Genomic DNA, 21086 nt, shown 5'->3' on the forward strand with positions numbered 1-21086 from the left:
GTTTTAAAATATTCCGTCCTGTTATCTTCATGAATACACTTATCTGGCCGGCCGTCTCAATTTAGGGCTTTGCTTACTTGTGGTCTCTAGACTTTCTGCCTTGGAGGATGGTGACTGTGGATAAAAAAGCCACTGCTACCACCTGGCTTGATGTAGGCTGGCCAAGGTCAGGCTGCTGCTAAGAGCTGGGGCAGCCATGAGAGGGCAGAGCTCACCCCACCTTTTTCCAGTTCCTGGCATGGGGGGAGGGTGACAGGGAAGGTGGGTCAGCCGCTGCCCCCCGACAGGATCTGCCTAGCAGAGACCCTGTGTCCAGCTGCCAGCAGGGGTGTCCCACCCAGTCCCGCCTCCTGCCCACCAAGAATGCTGCCTCTGGTGCGGGATGTTTAGCAACAGGCAGGGCGTCCCCTGCTTTCGGAGGCGTCCTGTGCCCACGTGGGGCAGCTCTAAGTGCTGGAAAGCGCTTCCCCACTGAGCTGAAGGCTGCCTGCTGGTGATGTCCACTGTATCCCAAGAGGGACTAGGAGCCCAGAGACCCCTGGCATGCACCCCTGCCCCGAGTCAGCGCTGCACCACACTCATCACCCCGTTTGCACAACTGCCACTCGCAGCATTCAGCTTTGATGTGGACCCACTGTCCTTGCCTCCTGGACCCCTGACTGGTCGATGTCTCCTGCTGTAGGGAGGGTCCAGGACTGGACACGTGGCTTGACTGGTACAGGAGCTGGCAAGAGCATCCGTCCCACTTTGGATACTGTACTTCTAGTGATGAGTAGTGATAAGGGGACAAAACTTGAGTCACATCATACTATGCCTTTATCTTGAAATGGATGAAAGTTACCCCAAAATGCCTCAATCAAAAATCCCACAATCCCACAACTCCAGATCTTAAATTCACACCTAAAAATGTATACAACTGTTCTGAGTCCACCTTTTTAATCTACTGAAATCATAGAACCCCCTTCCCCTCCTTCCTTCTGTGTTCTACTCACAGGAAGGAAGCTCCCAACTGCGAAGCTAGATGCAGTTTTTTCTTTTTAAACAGCTAAGTCTAGGGAAAGAGCTAATTAAAAAAGCTAAAACTCTCATTTGCCCAATTAATCATTTTTTCCACCACTTTTCTGCCTAAGCTGCGGCCCTTTCTTAGTGGAGGAAGGTGGGGAAAGAGGTGAGCGCACCACGCTTCCTGGGAGAAAACAGAACCAGGTACAAGTTGCTGGGGGAATGAAAGGAAGAAAAGGGTCATAACTGCATATGAGTACTGATGAGATGAGAAACTTTCTTCGTGCTTGGTGATGACCTCTTGAATAGCTAAGACCACTTTTTGCCTTGTTGCCCCACAGATGCCACGCTTTCCAAACACACTTATGTATAAACCGGCAAGTCCTGGTCAGAGGCAGTCTCGTCCCAGCCTTCCGAGATGCTCAGATCCCATCTTTCCGGGTCTGTGTAAGCAGGTGTGTCTGGTGCCTGCGGACGTGAAACACCCCACATTTCGGAGGGGGCTGTGCCGGGCACCCAGCAGCAACGCCGACTGCCACCTCCACCACGCGGGGGGCTCGCCCCTCATGGAAACCTTTCTTCTGGGCAGACCTCAGCCTCCATTGAGCCCTGACGTACTTGCACCCCAACGCCCTCGAGGCAGAGACCGTGCAGTGTGGCTCTTGGTACCACGCCTGCCGGGAAAGCTGAGCCGCCCGGGCGTTGGTGGGAGTGACTGAGGTCCACCCCGCGCCTCTGCCCCCTGGAGCCCTCACGGCTGTGAGGCATCACCTTCCCCCCCTCGAGAAATAAGGATACAGTAAGGGGAAGCTGGGATGAAATGAGAGAGTGGCATGGACTTATATACACTACCAAACGTAAAATAGATAGCTTGTGGGAAGCAGCCGCGTGGCACAGGGAGATCAGCTCGGTGCTTTGTGACCACCTGGAGGGGTGGGATAGGGAGGGTGGGAGGGAGATGCAAGAGGGAGGAGATATGGGAACATATGTATGTGTATAACTGATTCACTTTGTTATAAAGCAGAAACTAACACACCATTGTAAAGCAATTATACTCCAATAAAGATCTATCAAGAACAGACAGAAGGTGTTTGGGTGTGACAGTGAAGGCTACAGAAATGCAGGGGCTATTCGACATCGCTCTTTTCCAGAGGGGGCTGTGGCGTCCCTGGGGCAGGGCTGGGGTCACTTCCTGGGAACCGTGCTGTGATCTTTTGGGGGTTCCCTTTCCTCTGGTACCCTTGGCTTTCTATACCCAAGACTGTTGACGAGCCTTTACCCAACACGGGGACAACACCAGACACATGCTGGCCAGTGGGCAGCACCTGAGGAGGACGATCGAGGCCATTCTGGAGACGCACCCCCTACCCCCGCCCACCACCCACCATGCACCTGGGCACCTGGGGAGAGGCTCCAGGCCGGCCCTCCCCTCGTGCTGCCTGGTGAGGAGAGGCCAGCTGCAGCCTAGGGCCCTTCTCTGGCCAACGCCCCCCAGACCACAGCTCACCACCAGGTCAAGTTGGGCTTCATCAGGCCTTCAGCCAAAAAACACCCACCTGGTCCAGGGCAAGAAGGGAACACAAGTGAGTGAGAACGACGCAGGGAGGGTGTGCACCTTGACTGTCTGCAGTATTTGAGATCAGAAGACAGGTTTGATCTCTCTTTTCTGTAAAGCCCCAGACAGGAGAGAACACCGTATGAAGGCGTTACGTGAATCAGGCCTAAAGCTGCCGGCCCTCACGGTGGATCTGGGCAGCAGTGTGTGCAGTGGCGAGAACGTGGCCTCGGTGTCAGGTCCGCTGGCTCACCTGGGAACGCTGTCCAACACCCCCCCCCCCCCCCCCCGCAAGCTGGGGATGGTGACGGGAGGAGGGAGCAGGGAGCCTGGAAGGAGAAGAGCTGGGGCACAGGGAGCTCTCTGTGCTGCACGGACGTGGCCCTGGCTGTCTGCCCGTGGCCGCCCGTGGTTGCCTCGTGGTGGACGGCATGCCCTTCCTCTCTCCCATCACCCCGTCGCTGAGTTGCTCTCCTGGATCTCCAGGACCTGCTGTGGTGGGGGGGATGCTTTTTCCCTTAACCGCAGGCGGGAGGGGCATCACTCACTGGTGATGGCGAGCCTGCCTCACACCCGCCTCGCTGCGGATGCCGGGGCGGGGTTCCGGAGGGTGACAGCGGTGCCCGGCCACACACTGTGACCCAGGACCTCCCCGCTCCGGCCGGGCTCTGCGACCTTCTCACGTTGGCCACAGCTGCAGAGTCAATTCGATTTTGGTGGCCAGGCCTTGTCTAATTTAGTCAATAAACTGGATACCTTTGCCCAGAATGATCCAGACACCAAGGTTTTCCTATGTCACTCACCTGAGTTTTGAAATACTCATGTAATGTTCCCGTGACCGAAGTAAGATATTGTTCAAATCTGAGACTTTTGGGGAAGCAGAGTGCGGGGGGAAAAGACGATGCGTCTGGAATATAGACCCGGAGAAAGAAAGCACCAAATACAACCAGAAATTCATCCAAGTCATATTCTCCTAAGAATCACCTTACCTACTTCCAGAGACGGCTGAGGTCACGTGACTACGTCACAAACTGTGGAACCAAACAGGTTAACCTGCATTCGGTCTAACAAACGTTCTCTGGAGAAGCTTAGACGCTCCAGTGGTGCTTTGTTTTGAACCAGGTTGGGAGCTCATTGTCTGTCCTTCCTTCCTAGACCCCATAGCAAAGACCTCCCACCGGGACTGGTATGCCACAGTGGCAGGACCTGCGCGGACAGGGGTCCCTGCAGCCACGGGATGCAGGGAGGCCACCTGCCTCCCAGCCTCTGCCAGGCCTGTGCTGGCCGCCCCTCCCCTGCGAACCTCGCACTGGGCCCCTTCCTGGTCACCAGTAATGGCCAGCTTCTCAATGAGCCCGTCCAGTGGGGACCCGCCGGCCCTCAGACCCAGGGAGGTACAGTGCCTGGTGAGGTCACTCCACATCCCATCCAAGGGTGAGGGTCGGGTCCCTGCAGGTTTTCCTAATCAGTGCTGCCTGTCCCTCTGTCCTCCTCCTGGAAAGGGAAGAGACGCTGCTCTCAACCTGAGAGCTGGTGCAGTCGCCGCAGCCTCCGCTAGAACCCAGCTGAACTGCTGTCCCCTCAGTCATTTCTCAGAAACCAGGTGGCCACCGTCTTGAGTTCAGAGCACTGAGATGGTGTAATTACTCTGTAATCACCTGGCGATGTGAAGTCACCTGCTACTGGTCACGGCAGCGCCTCTTGTGTTCAATCAGAATGACACACAGCCCGGGAGAGGGCGGACCGCCAGGCTGGGAGACAGGCACGACGTGTCTGATGGCAGGGGCACTTGCAATACAACTGAGCACTCACGGGGGGGACCAGGCCTCCGTCCATGTGTCTACCAGTCAACACGTTTAGCTGAATTCCTCTTCTAAACTGCTCACGGGCTCATGGTGCTAGAACAGTCAAGAGCGTGTACGTGGGATTATACGAGAAATCAAGACTCAAAAACGGAGCCTGGATTTTTGTCCCTGACCTTTTCAACAAACTCACGTATTAACAAAGAGTCAACATCTAAATAGACTTTTATTTTTTTTCTTTTACTTATTTGGACAGAAAAGAAAATTCATCAGCTTTCATTAGAGTCTCCCTAAGCGTTGGAGACGCGTTAAACTCGGAAATAGTGGACCTTGTAGAAAAGCATCACAAATTAAAAATAGATTTCTCCACGTGGTAAAAGTGCTTCCAATCCAATTAAAGGACACGGCGAAGGTGTGTTGAGACGCGATTTAAAATTTGGCCTACGATCCGTGGCACCGGATTAAAACCACAGGCGAGGTGACCGTCATGACCCCGGGGACAGAAATGTGAGTTGGGAGCATGCCGCCAGCAACACTTGTAATTAACTGAGTGACAAGGAAGAACGTCCCAAAGCCTGAGTAGAGTAGGTTTGCATCTGTAAAAATAAGGGGGCGACATAAACTGGGTCGAAGGGGGATCACGTAACTCTAGGAATGACTTGCTTCTTATTTGCGGGGACAGCCAGACCAGCCGACCACCCTGGCCGAGGTCTCCCAGGGAGACCTGTGGACCTCGGTTCAGAAAAGTCCCAAGTGTTCTGGGCAGTAAGCAAAGCCCTTGCTGCCAGCTGCTCGTCACGTAAGTCTTTCTGGCTGGCGGTGAGCAGGCCCCCGGCCCGCGGGAATCAGGCCCAGCCAGGCTGGTACAGGCGGGTTTGCCAATGCCCGCCACAGCGCTCTGAGGGGTGCTGTGAGGCCGGCAGACGCTGCCCGGTGACCATGCGAGGGACAGAGTTAGCCAGTGGTCATCTGCAGAGACATTCTGGTGTCTCAGCCAGGCTGTGTGTTTTCCAAAACAGGTAGTTCTGCTAATGGTGACAGAGCTCAAGGCCCGCAGGCCCCCGTGCTCTGATGGAGGCGAGGTGCCCTCTCTGGCCCAGGTCTAGGCCTGTGATCATATGCGAGGAGCCACGACGGGGTGGGGTGAGAGGGGGAGGGCAGAAAAGAAGAGGGATATCTCCTTTTACAGAAGATCTGAAGCAACAGTAAGAAAATAACCTGAAGACATATTTAAAAACAAAAAGCAGCCTCACACTTCACCGTCATCCTATCGCCGTTGTCACTTTCTCCCTGTCCACCAGCCACGCAGGGATGGGCAGGAAGGCCGCGTGGACGTATCAGAGGGCCCCGCTCCCCACGCCGTCGCTGCCTTTTAATGGCGCCGGGTTGTGTTTCTTCTTCTACGAGCCCCGTTCTAAGCTGCCTGCGCGGGGCAAACGCTGGAAAACCCTCCAGGCTCCCGCACACACCTGAGCGGTCCCAGCTGCTCAGAGCCCAACCGGCTCGCTTCCCGCCCCCGCAGGCACGGCGAGACGCGGACCACGTCACGGATGTCTGTCCACCTTCACCGAGCAGAGCGCGCTCCGGCTCATCTCATCCCATCCCTGGCGCCCCTGGTGGCAGCAGCCCTCCCAGGTCCCGTGTGCTAAGCGGGCTCTCCCGCGGCCTCCGGGGGGTCGTGAGGGTGCCCTCCATGGCCCCCCGCTGGCGGCACGGAGGGTCTGGTTCAGGGCCACACCTGCCGGGTGCTCGCTGCGAGGCGGTGGCCGCTCTCCGGAGGGAGGCCGTGCTCTTCTTTGCGTGGAAAGCGGGATGACGCCATCCTCTGACCAGGTCCGTCCTGGTCCCTCCAGAGGCCCCGAGCACCCCTCCCGGGCCGCAGCCCCACGCAGGGCGTCTCCGGGTCTCTGGCCGGCGGGTCGGACGTCAGGCTCCCCCTCCCCTCCCTGGACCTGGTCCTTACCTAACCTGGGCCACGCCCCCAGCATCAGAGGCTCGGAGAAGTGTCCTCCAGGCCCAGCAGCTCTCGCACGAGTCTCTCCCCGAACTGGGCCCGGCTGTACCTCTTCACGTGGTAGGCCTCCGACATCTTGTACAGGATGTAGGCGTTATTGATGGCAATGCTTATGGCAAACCAGAACACCTGTTGCCAGGTCTTGTTTGGTTTATGAGAAATGAAATACCTACGAGGACAGAACGGCAAGAAAGGCTGGCTCAGACGGTGCCCGGGGACCCAGTGCAGGAGAGACATCCCCAAAAGGCCTCATCGGGGTCAGCGAGATGCTGCAGGGGACGCGGCGGTGGGAATCTGGCTGTGGGGGGGGGGCAGCCTCTCTCTGAGGCTCGGTCACGTGACCCGTACTTGAACGTGCAAACAACCCCTATCAAAGGTCAGGTGGGAGGAGGCGGGTCACCACAGGGGACACCGAGACCAGGAGCCGGGCCCCTGCGGTGCAGCCCGGAGCTCTGGCGGGAACCGGGCCTAGGGGCTCCCCTGCTCGCCGAGGGCCCTGCGCAACTGCGGCACAGCCCAAGCCATCTCGCGCCGCGTCCGCCCGCAGCTCTGTGCGTGTCTCTTCACCACGCCCGCCTCCCCTCAGACGGAGGCCTCCTCTGCCCCGAGGCGGAGGACGGCGCTCCCCCCGGACCGCCAACTCAGAACCCATCCCTGCACCGCGCCCTCCATCTGCACGTGTGTCTCTGCACCCCGGGGGCCAGGAGCCTCGGCACCACCGAGACGCCCAGCCAGGGTGGCCACGGATGTCCATTCGCTCAATCGTGCCGATTCCCCTGGAGCCACTGCGCAGGCCCGCGAGGTGCCAAGCACACTGCAGGCTCCGCGGAGCCCGTCCAGTGGCTCCCTGGGCAGCGGGGCTCCCTCTTACACCCGGACTTTCCCAGGAGACCCAGGTCCACGTGCTGCCCTCCCCACCCACAAGCAGCCCGGGGAGATGTCCGTGGCCCTCAAGGAGGGCTGAGAAAATGCCCACCACCTTTGGGTTTAGTGCAACCCTGTTTCAGGCTGTGAGGCTCAGGCCCAGTCATTTCATAGGCAGACCGAGGTTCAAGGGCAATCACTTTTTCCCTCCTGTTGTGGACACAGGAGCTCGCCCCGAGACAGCAGGGGGCCGTGTACATGCACACCGTGTGGGCACTTGACGACGACCCCACACCTGAGACCGCACCCGCACACGAAAGAGCTCCGTAACCAGTGCCGGAAAACACGCGGCCCGGCCCGACGGCGCCCAGGGCCCAGAGGGTGTGGGGTGAAGGCAGCGGCTGGGCCAGGGGAGAGGGGCAGAGAGGGCACTGGTGCAGGAGGTGGGGGGCTGGGCGGGCCAGGCCGCGGGCCCAGGATTTTCTCTCTCGGGCTCTCCCGTTGTCAGCTCTGAACCTGGGGAGACTGACCGCCCAGCAGCCACTCTGCTCTCGGCGGCGAGGCCTCCCGTGCCGGGCGCCGGCTCACTTACTTGCTGTACTTGTCATCGTACTTGCAGATGTAGCTGAGGTGGGCGGCGAAGGCCTCCACGGCCAGGGGGCAGGGGATCTCCCCACTCCTCCTCTTGATGATCACTCCTGCGGGAAACAGACGGGACATCCCCTCTGAGCCGCCCCCCGCAGACCCCCGTGCAAAATGCGCCCCCTCCCCCCTGCCTGCTCGTCAAATAGACGGCAGGGGACGAGATGGAGGGAAACCACCACCAACACCGCCACTGCAGCTTCAGGGGAGTGCAGGACACCAGGCCACGGCAGGGCCACGGCACGGGGGCACGGCACGGGGGCACGGCATGGGCCACAGCAGGGGAGGAGATGGAGGAGAACCACCACCAACACCGCCACTGCAGCTTCAGGGGAGTGCGGGACACCGGGCCATGGCAGGGCCACGGCACGGGGGCACGGCATGGGCCACAGCAGGGGAGGAGATGGAGGGGAACCACCACCAACACCGCCACCGCAGCTTCAGGGGAGTGCGGGACACCGGGCCATGGCAGGGCCACGGCACGGGGGCACGGCATGGGCCACAGCAGGGGAGGAGATGGAGGGGAACCACCACCAACACCACCACTGCAGTTTCAGGGGAGTGCAGGACACCAGGCCACGGCAGGGCCACGGCACGGGGGCACGGCACGGGGGCACGGCATGGGCCACAGCAGGGGAGGAGATGGAGGGGAACCACCACCAACACCGCCACTGCAGTTTCAGGGGAGTGCAGGACACCAGGCCACGGCAGGGCCACGGCACAGGGCCATGGCATGGGCCACAGCAGGGGAGGAGATGGAGGGGAACCACCACCACCACCGCCACCGCAGCTTCAGGGGAGTGCGGGACACCGGGCCACGGCACGGGCCACGGCAGGGCCCGCTGCACCCGATGGGGCCTTGAGAGCAGAAGGGGAGCTCAGGACCCACCTTCCCCCTCCCTCCCTCCCTCCCCCGGGCTTCAACCCCTCCCACCAGGGTCTGAGTGGGGGTGGGAGGAGGTGGCCACCAAGGTCAGGGAGCCGGGGGTCCCTTCCGCCTGCCCCACCGCCCGCATCAAGGCAGAGGCACTAGAGGCTCAGGAGAGGCAGGAGCTGCCCCGACCCCAGGCTCTTCCACGCCTCGCGCCGCGCACAGAGTGCTTCACACCCAGCCGCCCCTGGCGCTCCCTCTCTCACACACCTTCAAACGCCTCTTCCTCCCAAATACACGTGGAACCGCGTCCCAGGGCCACTCGCCAAGGTCACGGCAAGATTCAAACGGCCCACTGACCGGGCATGAGAAGCAAGAGGTCATCAGTCCTCTTCAGCCTGCTGCCCAACAACCTGTTTTCCAAGACCTGCCCCGCCCGCCCGGGTGGACGTCCACTGCGCCCACGGAGGTGACGCGGGGGCGGGAAGGACGCTCCTGCGAGCGAGGTTGGGATTACAGAGCGCTTCCTCCGCGCAGCCCGCCCCCATCCCCGCTGCCCGCAGAACGGTGGGATTAGCAGAACAGCGCCATGCAAAGGGCTGGGGGTTTTCAGCACTACTTAAATAGGCGTAACTGAAGTAAAAATGGTGACACGGGTCCATCTGCTGAGGCTGAGCCCTGAGCCGGGATCTTTTTTGTCTCCCACCCCGCTCCCCCAGTGCCGAATTTTTGCACTGAAGAAGCCCCCGGACATCTTGTGAGAGACTGAGAAGCCAGGCCCCTCCCCTAGAGCCGTGGTCTGGGGAGGCCCGGGGCAGGACCCGGGCAACACACTTCCTAAAACCTCCAAAGCTCAGAGGATCTCCGTGCCCAGCCAGAGGGTCCTGGGCCCTGGCTGCTTAGGGATCCTTCCCCCACTCAGAGAGACGTTCCATGGTCGGGTGATGCAGACGCACGTGCATCCTCCAAGGCCGGGCTCCTGGCCAGAGGGTCCTGGGCCCTGGCTGCTTAGGGATCCTTTCCCCACTCAGAGAGACGTTCCATGGTCGGGTGATGCAGACGCACGTGCATCCTCCAAGGCTGGGCTCCTGCCTCCAAGGAGGGCTGTGTCTCTGCGGCACCCTTCCTGAGGGGACCTGTGCTGGTGTCTTTGCTCACCACCCCGCCCGACCTCAAGTCCAAGTGGGCAAACACCCCAGTTTCACACCCCGGCCCAGGCACATGGCCTTGGGAGGTTTCCCACCTCCAGCTCCATTTTAATTTGCCCGACTTTCGACCACAGCCTCCTCTGGGACTAAGGAGGCGCCTGTAGGGCTCCCCGGAGTCCACGTGTGTATGAGCAGATCAGACCATCCCATAAGGAAATAAAACCCCCTCCGTTCTTTTCCCAGAGGAAGAGGACAACTCACTCTGAGTCACCAGGGCTCCCAGCGGGTCAGGCCCACTGTCCGAGGGCCTCGGCCAGAGCCGTGCCCCCGGGGCTCCCCGCCTGCAGCTCCGGCTGCCACCTTCTGCACAGCCAGGGCCGCCGCTGTCCCAGCACACCCAGCCGTGCCAGGCCTGTGTTCCTTCTCCGTTTCCCTCCCATCCCTTCGAATGTTTTAACTCAGCATGAGGATTGCAGCTGGAAATCTCAGGGGACTGGTTTCAAAATCCAGGTGTGCGTCAGTCTCTTTGAGCATTTCCCCAAGTTCATAAACCAGTCCACGCTCCTCTCTGCTGACGTTTTGGATTTTAGATACTATTCGAGCTGGAAAGGGTAAGACTGCTGTCCTATAGTATCCTTTTCTGAGGACTGAAAAGCTTTAGACATTGGAAATACTGACAAGAGGTGATGTGACATTTATTGTGTCCCCTGGCATCATAACCAGGAATGCCGTGCTCTCCTGGGTGCACCTGTACATTTACAGCCGTGTGGGGGACCCTCTGCGCACAGCTTTATTCCACGTGTCTACCTCTGTGACACTGTAGGTCCACGTGGGCCTATGAGAGAACCACGTTGTCTTCATGTTCCAGTGAGTTCTGTCTTCTGCCTTCCCCAGGCTTTTTCTGGCTGGGCTGACCTTCTTTCCGTCCTTCTGTAAGTCTGAATGAATGAGTCAAGACCTGACTCACAGACCCATGCAGACATTCCACACTCACATTAGCCTCATGGAAACTGAACCCTAAGTGGGCAAAGACGGAGATGGCAACGAGACGGTAGACTCAACATGGATTCTAGAAGAAACGCAAAAGGATGTGGTTCTCAACGGGGATGTCCCTGGATGAATGAAAGCCTGCATGTGCTCACCGTCTCTGAAAGAGGGCTCATTTCCCCTTAGAACCTGGAGTAAAGAATAATAAATCAATCCCTAAAATGTTCATAACTAGTTACATGTTTGCTAAAATTCGAAATTCTGCTCATGTTCTAGAAGAGCAAATACGGTCACGGTAGAAGACGGTATAAAGCTGAGAGGCAGCCTTTAGAATACAGGAGACTTTGTCATCTGGGTGACGTGTAAAGTAAGTAGGGAATAAAAGAATTATTTGATAAATGGTTCAGGTACACAGGTGGGGCTGCTTGGTCAACCGACCTTTGCCACTTAACGAAAAAAACATCGTAGCAGCCCGACTGGTGCCGTGACCAAAATAAATTCCAAGTGGATGGTTGCGAAGAGCGCAAAACCACCCTATGAAACAACCAGGTGAACTGCACTTGCCTGGCCTTGGGACACAGCCGGGGCTTTTAGGCATGAGAGCAAATAACATGATCAACAGCTGTGCCTATGCGGAAATGAAAAACGCTTTTGATGTTAAAATTACTGGCCATAAATAAAAGCAAAAGGAAAACAAACGAAGAAAAATGTCTGCTATAGGCATAAAATCTGCTTTCAATTTCGGAAGACAAATACTTCCAATGAAAAATTGACAAGAACATGAAGAAAGCATTGAAAATTAGCTGAAAACACAGGAAAAGATGTTCAATCCCACCAACAGTCACCGCAATTTATATTTAAAATTCTGCAGCATTTTCAGCCATCATATTGACAAATTTAGAAAAGAAAAACAACTAGTGTTGATAAAGCAGGAGGAACAACCCACTGCAACGGCAGTAAGTACAGGCTTTTGGCAACACAGCATCGAGAGCCTTAAAAACGTTCAGACCCTTCGGCCCTGCCGTCTAACTTTTAGATTTACCTGGAGGAAGTGATCAAAGATGTACCTGAAGATTTACATATGAAGATCTTCACTACATCCTTCTTCATATTATGAAAAAAGGATCATTCATAGGGGCCAAGATAAAGAAATTATGATACATCTAAGGATGGAATACGAGGTGCTTTTTATTATTATTTTTTTTTGCAGGCCTCTCACTGTTGTGGCCTCTCCTGTTGCGGAGCACAGGCTCTGGACGTGCAGGCTCAGCAGCCATGGCTCACGGGTCCAGCTGCTCTGTGGCATGTGGGATCTTCCCGGACCAGGGCACGAACCCGTGTCCTCTGCATCGGCAGGCGGACTCTCAGCCACTGCGCCACCAGGGAAGCCCACGAGGTGCTTTTTAAAAATCATGTCTTTGAAGTACACCGAAAGGAAAACTACCTCCTTCATTAAGAAACGAGGCCCTAGGATGTGGGCCAGGAGAAGGACTCCCGGTGGGGCGCGTGCCGGCCACACGGCCTCCGCTCTGAGCCCCCTGGGCCACACCCAGGGTCTCCTCTCACCCGCCGGGCTCCCAGTGTCCACAGGCCCTGGGGGTGCCCAGGGGCCTGGCAGTGGGGGTCAGTCTGTGGCCAGGCTGTGGACACACTCCATGGGATTTTCAAGGGCGACTAGGATTGGGGACTGCATGATGTATAATAGAGTACGTACTTTAGAAAACTACCACGGAATTGAACACAAATACCAGTTTCGGCGTATTTAAAAATCCCCCCTCCCAATTTTCTCATCTAGCCTCAACAGCCTCCCGCCTCCTTCCCTTGGCGCCTGATTTAAGGGTTCTCAGGTGTGTCATCTTCAGTCCTATTGCAGGCTTCTCCCTAACCTCCCCAGGTGCGTGCGGTCTTTTCTCTGCTACCTCATTTCACCCAGCTCAGACAGGTGCGAAGTCCTTGCTTCGGGACATCGTTTCAGAGACTATCATTTAACATAACTTGGTGGGAAGCAGCTCCCATGCCCTACACCCACACCTGTTCCTAGAGACACTCTGGCCCCAAGGCCCCAACCGCAAGAGAGCCGAAGTCCAATTCAAACTGGCCTTCAGCTGACAAGGTCAATTCCAAACCTCTCCTCTAAGTGCCCTTGACACAGCACTCGAGGGGGGGGCGCTTTCTCCACCCCCTACACGTAAGTAGGGTCACGACACCCACATGCTTGAGTCCCTCATTGCAATCTCCACTGAAATGTAATACAACTTAGGTGTGGGGGGTGAAGGATGGGAATAAATGAACAAGAGGCACTAAATACACACCCACATACCACATACACACATCGCACACCCCTGAGCTCCTTGGCAGTGTTCCTTTAATAGAGAAGAGGAAAGATGACTTAATGTAAAGGAACACAAGGGACTTTTCAAATACACTACGCAATGCTAAATATTTTTGTAAAGGGTCCCTTTGTCACTGCAATTTCCTTTTCTGTTGTTTAATCGTGTTTGAGCTGTAGGTTACCTTACATATAGCCTCCTTGCTAAATGAATCCCCTTGTTAGCAATGGATTTTAAATCCCAAGGAAAATCAATGATACCAGCTGAACCCCCCAAAAACCCAACGCTAGCGATTAACTTCTAAGGAAGACATTTCAAAGATAAGAATGGTTGACTATTCCCCCGCCTCCCATCAGAACAGATTTTTCACAGAATCCTAGATGATGATCATGTAAATACCGTTCAAACGGAGCCTATTAATCACACCGCGTACGACCTGGGGGACCTGCAAATGCCAGCCTCACGGCTTCTGTTGATGGCTGGCAAGTCCCAGGCAGCGGACAGCCTGCGGGTGCAGGAAGCGCTTGCCGCCCCGTGAAGGGCAGCAGCCGTCACCCTGCGGCCCAGAGCCGAAGAGGGGCAGGGGTCACCCGACGCCAGAGCTCACCCACACCCCTGCCCCGGTGCCCACCGCGTGCCCACCTTGCTGCACGGGCGAGTAGGCATTGGTCAGGAAGCGGAAGTGCCCCTTGTTGTACCAGCAGATCAGGGACATGCTCCCCTTCGTTCGGATGCTGTGCTGGCCCCGGGCGGGCGGCAAGGCCGGGCTGTTCAGCATGGAGGGCGGCAGGCCGGTGCAGTCACTCTTCCTGGGGCTGAGCAGCCCGCAGCAGTAGATCCCTGCGGGGACACGGACCGCACGGCCTCAGGGCGGCTCCCCCCGACCCCCCGGGCTCGGCCCTCGGGGGCCCCCCTAGAAGAGATGGTGAAGTCCGGGGGCTTTCATCCCAGATGTACCGCCGCCCCCAACTTCCGGATGTACTAAGATCGCAGGGAAGAGCTAACGCAAGCAGGGCGTCGGCAGTAACAACGGCAGCTCTCGCGGCCAGAGGGCTGGCTACCTGCCAGCACAGGGCTGAGCCCGAGGACCCAACCTCCCACCTGCTTCTAAAAACTTCTGAGCACATGCAATGCACCAGAACTGCAGGCTCCCGGCTGGGCGGGCAAAGACGGGCATCATTAGCACAGATCTGTCTGCCATCTAAGCCTGACGCAGCTAATCACCCTGCCCCCTCACCAAGACTCGCTGGGCACCCGGGCAGCCCCGGTCCCGTGCAGCCAAGTGAAAGGCAGAGGAGGCAGGGAGTCCTCACAGGACACGCGCTACACGGGGTCCTGCCTGTGCTGTACGCCAGGGCCCTGGGGGGGCGGGGCTTCCCTGGGGCGGGGCTTCCTGGGGGGCCTCAACGCCCAGCACGTTCCACGGGGCAGGAGACCCTCCAGGCAGAGGCCAGCAGGAACAAGGAGGCTTCTCTAAATTCCGCCGGGACTCAAGGTCTTTCCCAGCCCTCCCTGCTCGTGGTCTCCGGCTCTCCCTGAGCCCAGGAAGCCGTGGGGAAGCCCGCCCCTCCCCACACCCGTGGGGAGGGGGACGTGAAGGGACACTTTGACTGAAGGCCCGCTAGCAGTCCGCCCCTCCGGGCTCACTGACACTATGGGCACATGTCCCAGGCCCATGCGCTCCTCTCCACTGCATCCCCTCCAATGCTGAAAGGACCGCTGATGACTTCCTGTCCTCCTTGCCGCCCCAGGAGCAGCAGTGGGTGAAGAATAACACCCGCGGGGGGGGCAGGCCCTGTCTTGCTGCCAGAAAAAAGAGGGCTCCCTGCGGCTCCCATCTCTGCAGATCCAACTACCCAGACTCCGCTGGCCTTGAGATTTAAGAACGTGTCTTCCAAACAGGGAAGAGGATTAGACGAATGGGGATAACGTTTTAAATCGCCCATCGGGCTCGGTAAACCCACGCACCCAAAGGGCAGCTGCGTTCTCCTAACGGGGGAGGAAGAGAATCCAGCAGCCCACGGGTTTACTTATGAAAACAGCCGATCTTGCGTGAATATCCTTCCTGGCTGTTGTTTTACAGAGCAGTCTCCGTGCGCCCAGGAGGGACAGCCAGACTCTCAGCTGGGACGCCTGTCTTCAACCCCGGCCGCCCTGCCCGTTAGACGCCCCTGGGGGCACCAGGCCAGACAAGGCAGTCAGAGTCCCTGCGGATGGGGGGCAGCCATCCGTGAGCAACGTGGAGACAACCTCCCCGCGTGTCAATCATCACAGGGGAAGCCCAGGAGGTCATGTGGGAGGGCTCACAGCCTCAGATGCTTCTAACAAACAGGCGAAGAAATCTGTCTGCTCTCGGAAAACTTCAAATTCCATGTCTAATTATTTTCTTCCCACTGGAAGATTCTCCTCCATCCTCCGCTAATTCCCCGTGCGGGGGGGGCCCAGGCCAGCGGCCCAGCTCTCAGGGAAGCCTCTGGTGTCCTCACTCAGCACCCCACCAGCCCACATGCTGCAAGCGGGTCCTGACTACGTCATGCGGCTCTTGGCCCAGGAGACAGGGACACCCACGGTGTGGGGCAGGGAGCGGGCCTGCAGGGCACACGGATGCCGTGGGGGGCAGTTCTGGGAACCCCGGCGGCCATGCATGTGACACTCATCCTGGGACCCGCACGAGCGGGCCAGCGGGTCACCCCACGCTCTGACACGGGCACCCATTGTGCTGGGTTAAAGTGCGTCAGCGCCAGTTTTCTCCAACTTGACTCCACGGCCCCTCTTCACATAGTCTGACCTCTCCACACGGAATTCTCTCAACAATTAAGCCCTGAGCCCCGTTGGGACCAGCCTTACAGATGAGTAAGACACAGCCCAGGCCGGCAAGAGCACAGGGTCCAGGCTGAGGCCGTAGGTCAGAAGCTGTGGGCTCCCCATTACTTGAGAGGGTTTGCTTTTTTTCTTTTTTTTGGCTGCATCAGGTCTTAGTTGTGGCACACAGGCTTCTCTCTAGTTGCAGCATGCAGGCTCTCTAGTTGAGGTATGTGGGCTCAGTAGTTGTGCACGGGTTTAGCTGCCCTGCAGCAGGTGGGATCTTAGTTCCCCAACCAGGGACTGAACCCACATCCCCTGCATTGGAAGGCGGATTCCTTACCACTGGACCAGCAGGGAAGTCCAGAGGAGGTTTGGTTTTAAGGGCAGACATCAGATCTGTTGCTAAGCAACAGGTCTGCAATTCCAGCGTCTGGAGTAGCTGAGTGGGGGCTTTCTGTGTTTCTCCCGAGTGGACTGGATATAAATCCCAGATGTAGGATGAAGTAAAGGCAGATACAACCTGCCATGGGGCTTCCTGACTCGGCCCAGGTCTGTCTCTATAGCCCCATTTCTGCCAGAGCCCTGGAAGGCTTGCCCAGTCTTTGCAACAAACGAACCAGGCATCTTAGCACTGAGGGGAACTAACACCTTTCTGAGGCCCGTTGTACTGCTGCCTGTATTAATGCACACAATTCTCTGCCCAGCTGGAAGGGACCACATTACAGACTGGTGTGGGGAGTTCAGACTTCCTAAGAGTCTTAGTAGGAGCTGTGCCTTGGTGCTGCGGATTTAACGTTTGTGTCCACCACACCCCAAATTCCTATGCCGAAAACCTAATGCCTGAAGTGATGGTATTTGGAGGTGGGTCTTTGGGAGGTGCTTAGGTGAGGGTGGAGCCCTCATGAATGGGATTAGTGCCCTTATAAAAGAGGCCCTACAGAGCTCCCTAGTCCCTTCCACCATGTGAAGACACAGGGAGAAGTCTGCAACCTGGAAGAGGGCCCTCACCCGACCACACTGGCACCCCGATCTTGGACATCCAGCCTCCAGAACTGTGAGCAGTGAATTCCTATTTATAGGAACTATAAGAGGATTTATAGGGTGGTCTATAAACCACCCACTCTGTGGTACTTTGTTATAGCAGCCCGAATGGACTAAAACACTAGGAGGACTCCTCGGATGGCCATGGCCTTACCACAAAGGACACAAAGAGATGTGCCCGGAAGACCTGAACTGACCTGTCCCCCAGATCACGAGTCTGGTCTCCCTCCAGACCTCCAGTGCCCAGCAGGGTGCAGGCAGCCGGCAGGTCGGCATGACCTGTCCCCCTGGGGGAGGGCCTCCCCGCCCGGCATCCTGTGCTCTGTGCTGCCCACCACACGCCTGCGTCCCCAGCCTCGCCCACCACTTCTCGGGGGCGGGGGACTGCGCTCAGACTCGCTCCCCACTTGCCAAACCTTGCTTTTCAAACTCCTCAAACAGGGTCAGGCTGGTGATGCTGGGCCCCGTGAAGATGATGTAGTTCTTCCCGGCCGCGGTCCGGCACAGGCTCCTGGCCACCATGCTGTGCAGCTGTGGCTTGTTCTTCAGCGCGTCCAGCCCATCAGGGCCCCCGCCTTCCTTCAGGTGGACGTAAATCTGCATCAGAAACGCACAAGGGTCAGTGAGCTCACAGAAAGGTCGGGCAGGGGTCCAACCATTCTGGAAGCACAGGCTTCCGTCTCCAGGCCGGGTGTGTGCGAAAGCCACTCCTCCCCGGGCTTCCGGTTCCACAGTCCCCACTGATCCCAGCATCTCCCTGGCCCACAGAGGCCACCAGTCACTCCCAAGGCTGCCCATCAGCTGGTGCCTCAGCCCCAGACTCTGCAATTTAGAAATGTCAAGGTAAAGAAGGGAAAGGTCAAACTGTTACAAGTAATGAATCTGGCAGCTGGGATCAAAAGCAAACACATCCCCCCATTCGGAAGCACAGGAGTCAGTTCACAGTAAACAGAAGTAAAGGCTACTTCACCTGTAAGAGAGAAATATATCCGTGCACATTCTGTTTGAATACAGCTTTTTAATTCACAGAGCACATCCACAATTACCCCCTTACTCTTTACAGTAATCACCGTGTGGGCAGAAGGGGTAATACTGACTTCGTACTGCAGAGGAGGGGACAGGATCAGGGATTTAAAACTCACCTGACGTCCCAGGACCAGCAAGGATATGCTGCAACTAGTACACAATAATTTTAAATTCTGTCCGTGAACATCCTTGAGGAACATCATCTAAGAGGTGGGTGCAGGAAGTGGGAACGGAGTCAAGAGGCGTGTGGTCTGCCCTACAGCTGACTGAGCCACGCAGAATTATCATATGGGTATTAACCACTGACCTCCTTCAGGGAGAACAGCTCTTCTCATGGAATGTTCTGGGTGCCTTTGCTGGCAGCGGTTCACAGACAGTGTGCCCGTCACACTGATCAGGGACCCTGACTGTCCTCCGAGGCACAGAATTGCTGAGTGCAGGCCCGTCCGTGCAGACTGAGCACAGCCGAGGGCGGGCACAGGGAGGACCGGCAAGTCCACGGTACCGCCCTCGGGCAAACGACTGCGGACAATCATTCGCAAAATACAGTGTCTCAGGTTCCTGAGGCAGACGAACAGCAGGCGGTGTAGGTCCTTCTCTAAAAGCAGCTCATCCTCCAAGGCTAATTCTGTCCCGAATACTCGTCTGAGACGTCCCCAGGGAGGACCGACTTGCCCGCAGCCCAGCAGGCAACAGCGGGATCACGCAGCAGGACCCCAGCACTTCATTTTGGGGTCTTGACGCCTTCACCACCTCATTCCCAGGAGGAACCTCTCTGATAGAGAGTAAAACACCGACACAGAGAAGCCAATCGTCTTGGCCACGTGTCACGTGAGGTTGCGACCGAGCCAGGACATTTCCTCAGAACCCGCCTGCTCTCCTTCAGCAAAGCCCAGTCCTGCGGCTCCCACCATGAGTTCTGCACCAAGGCCAGCTCCGACTCACGGCCCCTCCCGGGTATCCTGCCTGAACTGCTGGCACAGCCACGCTGGGCACTGTGTCCCCAAGCCTACCTGGGGACAGTTAGTTTTGTCCCGTGTGTCCCTCGAAAAGCAATCACCTGGCTACACACACCCAGGATTCTCACCAGGGAATAAGGTGTGCTGCTGGAAACTCTCAGGCCAACCCTGATGACACCCCCTGTGGCTTCCAAAGTCCCCTGAGAGACGGGCAGACCGTGGCATACTCGGCCCGAGGCAGGCAATATGTCGTTGGATGAAATGCAAAATCCTACAACCAAGTTCAAAAACATAACTGCATCTAGTACAGGATGCAAGAAACGTGACTTAGCAAGAATATTTTTGGAAAACAAACACTAAACCCTTGGAGATGGCCAACTGCAGGCCTCAGATACCATGACTGGCCTAAGTGATCATGACCCGCATTAAAAACCAGGGTGGTGAGCATCTCATCCTTCCCTGGTCAGGCGTAAAGAGAAGGGTGGTGGTCGGCATGTTAGTTTGCTAGGGCTGCCATGACAAAGAACCACAGAGGAGCACAGAGGACTCCAAGAACTTTGCTTTGGCTAGAGAGCTGTGTCATGGAATGATGAAGAGCTTTCTAAGGCAAAACCAAGATGAATGTATACAAACAGAAAACAGATCTGCAAGCATCAGAGCCCTTACTAACACCCAGAGCTGTCCAAACACTGAATGGGTGGCCTCAGAGAGGCTCCAGGACAAGCTGGTGGCCGCTCGGGAGGTCTGAGCTTCAAGTACAGGGGGTGTATGCCAGTGTCGGAGGATGGTTCAGAACCACACGGTTGCCAAGTTCAGATGCCCCAACAAAGCGGCACATAAGACCCTGGAGCCAGCAAGACTAAACGTGGCCATCGCAGGGCGGGCGACACCTGAAGCATAACCTTGCCCTGGAGCCAGCAACACTAAACGTGGCCATCGCAGGGCGAACGACACCAGAAGCATAACCTTGCCCTGGAGCCAGCAACACTAAACGTGGCCATCGCAGGGTGAACGACACCAGAAGCATAACCTTGCCCTGCGTCAGTCCTAACAGCAAAGGGTGTCGGAGTCTAAATTCAGAGAACACCGCTTCTCTCCTGGATCTAATAATACCCTGGAGAGCATCACGTCTTTCTCACCAACCGCTTTCCCAGCTGAGGCACTGCGTGAGCCAGGGCCTTATAAACTCGTTTCCAGCAATAAAGCCAGTGTTTCGGAAGGTGGGTTATCCAGGCTCCCGGATATGAGATGCTTTCAAAACATCACCCCCCCTGGATTTCCAGACACGACTCAGCTGCACAGACTGGTGTCCTCCCCTGTCCCGCCCCCGCCCTCTTTGGAAGCGTGGATGTCCTCGGGGTCAGCGGGTGGGGAAGGGGTGGCACGCAGGGGCGGTGAGGACCTGCCACAGTCCCTGTTGGGACAATGCTGGGAAGGGAACCGGGGCGCCCGGTCAGGGGACAGTGGATCCCTCACACGGCCCCGAGGGACTGGCCGCTTCTGCTCATCACAAGACATGCACCAGGGTATGTGAGCCAGGAACTGAAGGCAAGGGAGGACCGTCCTGTCTCAGACTCACCCATCAGGGCAGAAGAGGGCCGAGGCGCCAGCTCCCACTTAGCAGTGATGTGCAGCCCTTCCCAGGACCCAGAGCTGCGAGACATCCCCTGAGGTTGTGCCTCAAAGTACCTCCCCTACTTGTCAGGCCACGGGCAAGGTGACGCGTGCCCCCTTCAGGGCAAACGTCGTCACTCCGCAAAACAGTGTGGCGTCAGGACTGCGTTGTGACTTTCGTGGGCCCTTTTGCTTCCACGGGCCTCTTCCTCCATGAAAAAGTATTTGAAATTATATTTTACAAGTGCATTGGCATACAGAGAAGTATTACACTTCGAAGCACTTCCTGCAACTTACAAGTTCGTTATTTTGTCCCTTCTGATTTTAAGAGAAACAGAAACACCGTCGCAGGCCCCTGAAGTGCTGTGGGCCTCGGCACTGATCCCGTCGTGCTGTGGAGCCGTCGGCCCTGGGCAGGTGGGTGAG

General features: G+C 57.2%; 1 protein-coding gene across 3 annotated transcripts in view; it reads right to left on the bottom strand.

Moving 5' to 3' along the window:
• PGBD5 (piggyBac transposable element derived 5) overlaps positions 1-21086 on the bottom strand; it is a 111997-nt gene that overhangs the window by 17794 nt on the left and 73117 nt on the right. The window contains exons 4-8 of one of the 3 annotated variants that reach the window (XM_033408882.2): positions 17478-17658; positions 13858-14055; positions 7830-7935; positions 6323-6542; positions 4567-4955 (exon numbers count right to left, since the gene is read on the bottom strand). In XM_033408882.2, coding sequence (XP_033264773.2) covers positions 6347-6542; positions 7830-7935; positions 13858-14055; positions 17478-17658 — 681 coding nt within the window. In that variant the 3' untranslated portion in view covers positions 4567-4955; positions 6323-6346. Of the gene's footprint in view, positions 1-4566; positions 6543-7829; positions 7936-13857; positions 14056-17477; positions 17659-21086 lie in introns of those variants that run through there. The other 2 variants (XM_049696981.1, XM_033408881.2) reach the window with 2 other exon arrangements.

This window comes from Orcinus orca, chromosome 14 (genome assembly GCF_937001465.1).
Source record: "Orcinus orca chromosome 14, mOrcOrc1.1, whole genome shotgun sequence".
NCBI lineage: Eukaryota > Metazoa > Chordata > Mammalia > Artiodactyla > Delphinidae > Orcinus > Orcinus orca.